Below are 9,371 nucleotides of genomic sequence, written 5' to 3'. Positions count from 1 at the left end.
GATACCGACGACCAGGAGGAGCCACTAACCCTAACCCTAACCCTAACCCTAACCCTAACCCTAACCCTAACCCGAACCCTAACCCTAACCCTAACCCTAACCCTAACCCTAACCCTAACCCTAACCCAACCAACCCTAACTCCACCCCACGCGCCCCTAACTCCACCCCACGCGCCCCTAACTCCACCCCACACAACCCTAACTCCACCCCACACAACCCTAACTCCACCCCACACAACCCTAACTCCACCCCACACAACCCTAACTCCACCCCACACAACCCTAACTCCACCCCACACAACCCTAACTCCACCCCAAACCCTGTCAGACTCGAACAGGCAGACACTCGTCGACAGGGAAGGAAGTGGGCGTTTGCGGTTACCTGCCCCCCAAGTGGGCGTTTGCGGTTACCTACCCCCCACCCACCCTTTACATCCAAAAAGCTTCTATATACTACACTTCCTACACACCCAAACATCCGGGTGTGTTCGATTGTAAAAAATCGGCCATTTGGCGCCCAGGGGCCGCCCCCGGCCGCCCGCGCGCACAAAAAAATACTCCGCCGCCCCGGGCGCCCCCAGAAAACAACATACTAGCCCCACAAGCGTCACGAGTTTACGAGAGTACTCGAAATAAATTCCCGGAGTGCCCGGCCGCGCCGGCAGCAGGCGGCCGCACGAGTGCGATATCCGCACTTCGCGAGCTCATTAGCGGGGCCGCAGCACGCCAGCGGGTGCGCCGAGGCCGCCACCGGTGACCTGATGGCGCTGCCGTCGACACGGCTCCCGCCGGCCTGGATTCTCGTTGCCCGACCGCGACATACTCGACGAGTCGGGCGCCTTGGAGCCTACGCGCGCCCGCCTCCGACATGAGGCCAAGCACGTCGAGACGCCGCAAGCGCCTCGCGCAGCGAGTCGATCTCACGAAACGCATCGTCCAGCTGGTCGGTGCATGCGTCTAAACTACGTGCGCATCGCTTCAACTCCCCAATCACCTCCCGCAGCTCCTCTTCCAAGACGCTGCGCGACCGCTCCTCTGCCCGATGCATTCGCCACCAATACCGGAGCTCCCCGTCGAACAGGGCCAACGCTGCCGTTTTACGTAAGCAGTCTGCAGTCTGCTGGTGCATTGGGTTGCTGCTGGCCACGTACTCCCTAAATGAGGCTCCCAGCTCGTCGTCGCGCTGCGCGAGGGCCCTGTCCGCCGACTGCTCAATGGCTGAGGTGTAGCGCTCCCACTCGCGGTCGCAAAGCGACGTGGGATAGAAAGTCTCGATCTCGGCGGACGGCGTCGGTTCCGGGTCGGGCTCGCTGTCCGTCTCCGTCGCCTCCGGCGTCGGCACGTCCTGCAGCGCCTCTGGCACCACGGCAAGAAGCGCCTCCTCCGCGCCGTCTGCTGCCTTGCGCCGCTTGCACTTGAGTAGCTCCCTCTCGACGCTGGCCGCGTGCGTCTGGAGCCGCTTGCCGTACGCGACCGCCTGGTCGTTGCGCGCGCCCGCCAGCACGCCGCGGAGGTCCCACACGAGATACGCCAGCGCAGCCTTTTTGAGGTCCCGCAGCCCGAGAGCCATCAGCGCAGCGCGCTGCGGCGACGAAAAGAGCGCGTCGACGGCAGCTTTCGCGACGAGAATGATGCCGTTGGAGACCTCGCTGGCGACGCTCACCTCGTTGGAAGGTGCAGGGACGGGATGGTTGCCGAGGAGCATGGTCTCGAGGCGATTTGAGAGCGCGATGGGCTCCAAGGCGAGCTGCGCCGAATTGGCGCGAGTCTGCCGCGCCGCAACTGCTGGCGCCTCAGCGGTGCGGGTCGAGGCGGATGCGCCCGGGTCCTTCTCCACCGACCCGAGGGCCTCCATCCGCGGCGCTGCGCCGCGGGATCGAGAAGCTGCGCGCTCGTGCTCGCCGGCTGGCCGGTCGGCAGGGCGCTTCAGGAGGGCGTTCGTGAGCGGCGACGACGCGGCATCAGGGCGAGCGCGCACCCCGGCTGCAGGTGGACGCAGCCGACCAGCCGTGCCATCCGACGGCACTGCCGGCGCGCCAGGCGCGCTGCTGTCCGCCATCGCCGCCCGCGGGGGCAGCAGATCGGCGAAAGATGGGCAATGGCGACCGGTGGAAAAGCCGGCGCAAATGGCGCATTGAATAAAATCGAACACACCCGGATTAACTCTAACCCAAAACACTACCCCTAAACCCCAAAGTCGTAGGTAACGTAACCCGGACACACCCACATCCCACACACCCCATACACACACCTAACACACCCAAAATCCCACCCCACACACCCATCCCCTGACTCGACCCCGCTGCGCATAGAGACCCTTGCCCAACCCCCCCCCCCCCCCGTCCCCGTGAGACGAAAAACGGCCGACGCACCGGGCGCCTGCTCGGGAACTCAAGTTCGAAAACCGTAGGAGGCGTCAGAGCAGTCCGAGGGCAGCCGGCCGGGGCCCAGCGGGTGCTTCTCCAATCCCGCAGGGCGGGACGACTTTATTCGCGCGCCGTGGCCGGTCGCAGCCAACAACCCGAGCGACTCCGCCGCCCGGCGACCCTATCTCGGCCGTTTGCGCAACGCCGAGCACGGACCCTCCCTCGCGAGCCGCGCCTGGTCCGCCCAGTCCGAGGGTAGGCAGCTGGGGCCCAGCGGGCACGCCTCCAATCCCGCAGGGCGGGACGACTTTATTCGCACGCCGTGGCCGATCACAGCTCCGACCCGAGCGCCGCCTTCGCCGCGAGGCAACCGAAACATGGCCGTTTGTGCGCAGTTTGTGCGACGCCGAGCACGGACCCTCCCTCGCGAGCCGCGCCGCCTCCGCCCAGTCCGAGGGTAGCCAGCTGGGGCCCAGCGGGCGCGCCTCCAATCCCGCAGGGCGGGACGACTTTATTCGCACGCCGTGGCCGATCACAGCCAACAGCCCAAACGACTTCGCCGCCCGGCGACCCTCTCGGCCGTTTGTGCGACGCCGAGCACGGACCCTCCCTCGCGAGCCGCGCCTCCTCTGCCCAGTCCGAGGGCAGCCAGCCGGGGCCCAGAGGGCACGCCTCCAATCCCGCAGGGCGGGACGACTTTATTCGCACTAAGTGGCCGATCACAGCCAACACCCAAGCGACTTGTCGCCGCCCGGCGACCCTACTGCATCTCGGCCGTTTCAAAGGGGGCTACTCCTCTGTGGCGGCAAAATTCACCTCGCGGGACTACTTATGTTTCTTAAACGTAGTCGTGGCCCCCCGCTACGTCGCACGAGTGCAACTGGGTAGCGGGGGGCTATAAAGGGACCGCTCGAAGAGACGAAGAACGAGGGAGAGAGCAGTGTTTTTGCATGACTGATGACATGCGGCCCCCGTTCAAGCCACAGTCAAGCCGCACCGAGCTCGCGCCTCTCTCCACGCCGCCGAGCCCCCCGCCGGGGCCCCCTCTCCCTCCCCGTCACGGCGCCTCGCCCGGCCCCAGCACGAGCAGCGGCGCGAGCGGTCCGACGTCAAACGCCTCACCGGTCTGCACGTCGACCAGCTGCAGGCCCGACACCGCGTGCACGCCCGGCTCGAGCGGCAGCAGCGAGAGCGTGAAGGGGAGGGAGGTCTGCGGCTTGAGGAGGCCGAGCGAGCGCGGCAGCGCGCCGGTCGCGACGATCGGCCGGTCGAGCGCCGCCTCGAGCCGCGCCGTCAGCTCGCGCGGCTTGGAGCTGGCGTTTGTGACGACGCAGCGCAGCTCGAAGGGCGCCTCCAGCTCGACCGCCTCGGGGGCGGACACGACGGCGACGTCGAGCGGCCTGCTCGGCGCCGACTTGCGGTGCACCAGGTTGGACTGCAGGTGCCCCGCCTCGCCCATCGCCCCCTTCCAGATCACCTCCATCCGGCCCAGCCCGCTCGCCGGCTTGCCGCCTGCGCTCGGTCGCGTGCGCGGCGTCAGGCGGTACATATACTGCTGCGTGTCGCCCGGCCGGAGGTACTCCATCGAGCCGAACGCCGGCACGGGGGCCGCGACCCCGCCGCCCTCCGCGCCGCCCTCCGCCGCGCCGCCCTCCGCCGCGCCGCCACCCGCCAGCTCGCCGGTGAGCGGCTCGGAGCTAAAGGCGGCGGCGGGAGAGAAGGCGACCGACTCGAGGAAGAGGAGGTGCGGCGTCGCGTTCTGCAGCTGCGTCTCGACCAGGATCTCGTCCGAGTGGCTGAGCGAGTGCGTCTTCGACTTCATCGAGAGCGGGTTCTGCACCGCAAACTTGAAAAACTTGCGGAAGGAGCGGCGCGTGCCCTCGCGGTCGCTGTACGAGGCGGAGCAGATCAGGATGTGGATCCCGACGTCGCGCAGCTCGTACCGGATGATCCGGTCGAGCGTCTGGCCGGCGGCCAGCCCCTCGGGCGGCGGCGGAGTGCCGTCGGCGCCCGCCGCCGCCGTGTTGGCGAGCGTCTCGCGCTGCACCTGCGTCTGCACCTCCACCTTGAGCGCGACCGCGCCGAGCTCAAAGCCGGCGACGTTTGCGAGCGAGATGTAGCACGAGAAGGTCTCGCCCAGGTAGATGTCGCCAAACGACTGCGGCAGCGCCATCCAGCCGGTCAGCAGGGCGCCGTCGCCGACGCCACCCGCGCCGCTCGACGAGGCCGCCGCGGAGACTGCAGCGCCCGGCAGCGGCGGCTGCTGCACAAAGGACGGCCGGCACAGCCGCATCACGCGGAGGGCGACCAGGGACTCCTCGGAGGAGGGCGGAGGCGGAGGAGGCTGAGACATCGCTAGGAAGTCTCCTAAGCCGAACCACACCCTACGGACAGTGGAAAGAGCGCCGCTGACAAAACAGGCAAAAAGAATTTTGCTGCACGAGGTCCGGGCATGCGCTTTCTTTCTGCGGTAGCGACAGCACACCTCGGAGACAACGACACGGAGGACGCCTCGAAAGTGGTGCGGGACGCGGTGCGGACGCGGCCATGCATGTACACGGTGCGAAGGGACGCGGCAGGGAACACAGAGAAGAGGGAGATAGCGGACCGACGGACGTACGGACACATGTGTAAGAGCGCGCACGAGTGGGTGTGCGAGCAATATCGAAAGACGGTGAGGCCGGGGTCGCACACGGCAGGGGTGGCGGGACGGTTGTGGAGCGAAGTGGCGGTAGCCAGCCTCAAGCACCGATGGGACAATAGGATGAGATTACCAGAGACGAGAACGGGGGGAAGGACAGGCGGGCGACATTCGACGACGTCGGGGATCACAATGTGACGACCAAAACGATCTTGGGGGCCAGGGTGATCAGAGAGAGTTTTTGTGATCGCTGTCAGCAGACAGACAGAGTCCTCCTACGAGTCGCTGCTTGTCGTAGCGGTAAACGAAGGAGCCGCCGCTACTTGCCGCGCCGCACAAAAACAACAAATCGTTCCGCTCCCATGCTGGGGGGTTTTCCTACAAGAAAAAGAAACAAAATGCCCAGGTCGCTTCCCGGACTTCACTTCACTCTCGGCTTCCCACAACCGGGTTCCGCAACCTGGGCGACAGACCGCCTGCTTCTCGCCGCAAACCCGCCGCAGCCAGCCCGCCCCACTTCCTCACATGGCGGAGATCAAGCCGCGGGGCGCGGACGCCGCACCGCCCGGCTATTTCAGCCTCTGGTTCTCGGCCATCATGCCAACCAACAAGCTCGCGCACAAGCGCCGGCTCGAGGAGGAGGATCTCCCAGGGTGCGTGGGGCTGCGTCGCGCCCGTCCGTCGGCCGGAGCAGCCGGCCCGCACAGCCGCACCTCCACCGCGCCGCCGCGCCGCCACCTGCCGGCCGCCTGCCAGCCAGCCCGCTGACCGCTCCCCCGCCGCCCCGCCGCCGTCCGTCAGGCTCATGGAGACTGACAAAGTGGCGGCCGTCTACTCGTCGTTCCAGTCGAGCTACAAGGCGCGCCCTCCCAACGACGCGCCCGGCTTCGGGCGCCGCGCCTCAACCCCCCAGCCCTGCCCCCAGGCGACACCGCTCGTCGGGCGCGCGCTTCGCCCGGCGGTGCTGCGGCTGGCGGGCGTGAGCGCGGTGCTGTACGGCCTGTACGTCGGCTGCATCGTGGGAGGGCCGCTCATCCTGCGCCGCTTCCTCGAGCTCATCGTCGAGGAGCAGGCGTGCGACGCCCACGCCGGCAACGGCACCCTGCCCACCGAGTACGGCTTGAGCTGCGACGAGCGCTGGTTCGGGTACGTGCTCGCCGTCATCCTGCTCGTGACGCGGATCATCGGCTCCTTCTGCCTCTCGCACTCGGAGATGCTGATGACGCGCGCGGCGCTGCGCGCGCGCTCCGTGCTCATGACGGGCCTCTTCCGCAAGTGCCTCCGCCTCTCGGGCGCGCGCGAGCCGTCGACCGGCGAGCGCCAGCGACCCTTCTCGGATCCCTCTCGGAACCTTACTGCTAGGCGTGCACGAGTCGTCGACCGGCCAGATCCAGACGCTGATGGCCATCGACGCGGAGGTGGTGCTGATGGTTGCGCCGGTGGTCAACATGCTCTGGTCGGCGCCGGTCCAGTTCGTCATCTACCTCGTCCTGCTCGGCCTCCTCATCGGCAAGGCGCTCGGCGTCGGCATCGCAGTCATGGCCTTCTTCCTCTTCGTCATCTCGCCGCAGGCCAGCGCGCAAGGCCGGCGGCTCCGGCTCCGGCCAGCTCACCCCCGGCGCCCACCCTCGCCCTCGCCCCCGCCCCCGCGCGCAGGTCTCCAAGCGGCTGCTCAAGATCCGGCGCGAGCAGCTCAAGCTCACCGACCAGCGCGTCAAGGTGACCAACGAGCTCGTGCAGGGGATGCGCGTCGTCAAGCTCTGCGGCTGGGAGGAGTCGATGAAGAGCCGCCTCCTCGCCATCCGGTCCAAGGAGATGGTCAAGATCCGCGCGGGGCGGTACATCACCGCCCTCTTCTCCACGCTGCTCGCGACGCAGCTCCTCTTTGTCGCCGTCGGAACCTTTGGCTCGTACGTCGGATTCGGAGGCGCTCGCTCCGGGCCCGGAGGGAAAGGGGACCGCCGGGGCCCTCCCATGAGCCTCCTCGGCGCCGTCCTAGGCACGCTCACCGGCCCGAGCACGATGACTGCGCTCGCCTACCTGACGCAGCTTCGCTTCCCGCTCTCCTTCCTGCCCTTCATCGTCATCCAGACTCTCAACCTGCGCATCTCGCTCACCCGCGTGAACCGCTTCCTCAAAAACAAGGAGATTGGCCAAAAGACGCTCCTTCCCGCGCCCGCGCCGACGGCCGCCGACGAGGCCGCCGACGTGCTGCGCAAGGCGGCGTCGCCAGAGTCGTCGCCGCCGCCCTCGCCGCCGCCGCCCTCGCCGCCGCCCTCGCCGCCCGAGGTTCTCGAGACGCCGACCGAGGAGGGCTCCATCACGCCGCCCGAGGCTACGGCCGCGGCGGCGGCGCTGCGCGGCTCCTTCCTGTGGTCGGCGCCCGACTTGCCGCCGCCGCGCAAGGGCAAGGGCAAGGGCGGAGGCGCAAAGGGCGGCGGGCGCGGCGGCGGGCGCACGCGTGCGCTCTCGTGGAAGCGCTCCTCCGTCGGCTCCTCCGCCGGCGGCGCGGCGGCGGGCGGCGGCCGCGGCGGCGGCGTGGCTCGCTCCTCAACGTCGGCCGTGCGGCTGTCGAGCCTCCGCCGCGCGCTGCGGCGCCCGCCCCCCGTGCTGGAGGAGCCGACGCGCTCCCACCCAGTGGCGATGGGCGTGAAGGCGTCGCCGCTCGACATGATGGAGGACGCGCCGAGCAGCTCGCGCGCGCCCGCCAAGCCGACCCTGATCGACCTCGACGTCGAGCTCAAGCGCGGCGAGCTGACGATGCTCGCCGGCGCGGTGGGGTCGGGCAAGTCTTCGCTCCTCGTCGCGCTCCTCGGCGAGATGGAGTCGGACCGCGGCGCCTCCTTCTCGCTCGACGGCTCGGTGGCCTACGCGGCGCAGACGCCCTTCATCGCCTCGGACACGATGCGTAGGTCCATCGCCCCCCGCCCCCACTTCCCACCCCCGGGTATCCTCTGGCATCGAGGGGGAGGGGTGGTCCGGAAGAGGACCCCAGCACACCAAAGCCCGCCGCAACCGCCGCCCCTCCCCCGCCCAGTACCGCGCGCGCACTCCATCACCCCCCCCCCCCCTCCCCCGCAGCAACATCCTGTTTGGCTCGCCGATGGACGAGGCGTGGTACGAGAAGGTGGTCGAGGCGTGCGCGCTGAGCGCCGACTTGGAGATCCTCGCGGGCGGCGACATGACGCAGATCGGCGAGAAGGGCATCAACGTCTCGGGAGGCCAAAAGGCGCGGATCGCGCTCGCACGCGCCGTCTACGCGAACGCGGACATCTACCTGCTCGACGACCCGCTCTCCGCCGTCGACGCGCACGTGGGCAAGCACCTCTTCCAGCGGGTCCTCGGGCCGCACGGCCTGCTCGCCGGCAAGACGCGGCTGCTCGTGACGCACCAGACGCAGTACCTGCCAGCCGCGGACGAGGTCCTCCTCATGGAGGCGGGAGGCATCCTCGCGCGCGGGGCGTACGCCGAGCTGCGCGCCTCGGCGGTGACGTCCGCCCTGCCCGCCCTCGCCGGGCTCGAGGAGGACCTGCAGCTCGACGCCGCGCCGGATAGCGAGCCGGACGCGTCGGAGGGCGGCGGCGAGGCGGGCGGCGCGGACGTCGGCGAGGCGGACGGCGCGGACGGCGGCGAGGCGGGCGGCGCGGACGGCGGCGAGGCGGACGGCGCGGGCGCAAAGGGCGAGCGGCCTTCGCTCAGCGAGCAGACGATCGGCCTGCGCGAGCGGACGGTGGTCGAGATCGGCGACGCGAGGAAGGACGACGCCGGCGCTCACCTGAGCACGCTGGAGGAGCGGCAGACGGGCTCGATCTCGTCCGCAGTGTGGCGCGCGTACATCGCCGCGGGGGGCGGGCGGGGCCTCGTCCTCATCGCAGCCGTCATGTGCTGCGTCGACCGCGCGCTCGTCACGATGACCGACATCTGGCTGACGTACTGGATCGAGGCGAAATGGGACCGGCACCCCGACGACATCGACTTTTGGATCCCGATCTACGTCGCGTTTGCCTTTTGCGCCTCGATCGCCGTCTACGGCCGCTCGGTCTTCGTGCTGGTCGTGATCGGCTGCCGCGCCGCGGCGAGGCTGCAGGTCCAGTTGCTCGACACGATGCTGCGCGCGCCGACCTCCTTCTTCGAGACGACTCCCTCCGGGCGGATCCTGAACCGCTTCACCTCCGACACGGAGATGTGCGACAACACCGTGCTGATGAACCTGCAGCAGTGGATCAACTGCATCATGCCCATCGCCTCGACCATCGTCGTGGTCTCCGTGGTGAACCCGATCTTCGTGCCGTGGCTCCTCGTCCTGTGCGTGCTGTACGTCTGCCTCTACCGCTACTCTGTCAACGCGACGCGCGACATCCAGC

General features: G+C 68.7%; 3 protein-coding genes across 3 annotated transcripts in view; 1 reads left to right on the top strand and 2 right to left on the bottom strand.

Annotated features, from left to right (window-relative positions):
• Nucleotides 1–847: 847 nt before the first annotated feature.
• On the bottom strand, nt 848–2,059 carry EMIHUDRAFT_237226 (hypothetical protein; the record flags this gene model as incomplete). The annotated part of the gene is made up of 1 exon (XM_005778440.1): nt 848–2,059. The coding sequence occupies one exon, from the start codon at nt 2,057–2,059 to the stop codon at nt 848–850; it is 1,212 nt and encodes a 403-aa protein (XP_005778497.1).
• Nucleotides 2,060–3,423: 1,364 nt separating this feature from the next.
• EMIHUDRAFT_237225 (hypothetical protein) lies at nt 3,424–4,994 on the bottom strand (the record flags this gene model as incomplete). The annotated part of the gene is made up of 4 exons (XM_005778439.1): nt 3,424–3,945; nt 4,093–4,302; nt 4,414–4,750; nt 4,852–4,994. 4 exons carry the CDS (start codon nt 4,992–4,994, stop codon nt 3,424–3,426), a joined length of 1,212 nt encoding a protein of 403 aa, XP_005778496.1.
• Nucleotides 4,995–6,383: 1,389 nt separating this feature from the next.
• Nucleotides 6,384–9,371, top strand: part of EMIHUDRAFT_418765 (hypothetical protein) — a 4,929-nt gene continuing 1,941 nt past the window's right edge. The window contains exons 1-5 of the mRNA XM_005778438.1: nt 6,384–6,563; nt 6,664–6,917; nt 6,987–7,215; nt 7,687–7,919; nt 8,089–9,346. Of these exons, the coding sequence (XP_005778495.1) occupies nt 6,408–6,563; nt 6,664–6,917; nt 6,987–7,215; nt 7,687–7,919; nt 8,089–9,346 (2,130 nt within the window). The 5' untranslated portion in view covers nt 6,384–6,407. The remainder of the gene's footprint in view (nt 6,564–6,663; nt 6,918–6,986; nt 7,216–7,686; nt 7,920–8,088; nt 9,347–9,371) is intronic.

This window comes from Emiliania huxleyi (assembly GCF_000372725.1).
Source record: "Emiliania huxleyi CCMP1516 unplaced genomic scaffold EMIHUscaffold_246, whole genome shotgun sequence".
In the NCBI taxonomy this organism is placed as follows: domain Eukaryota; phylum Haptophyta; order Isochrysidales; family Noelaerhabdaceae; genus Emiliania; species Emiliania huxleyi.
This window is presented reverse-complemented; position numbering and strand designations above follow the sequence as displayed.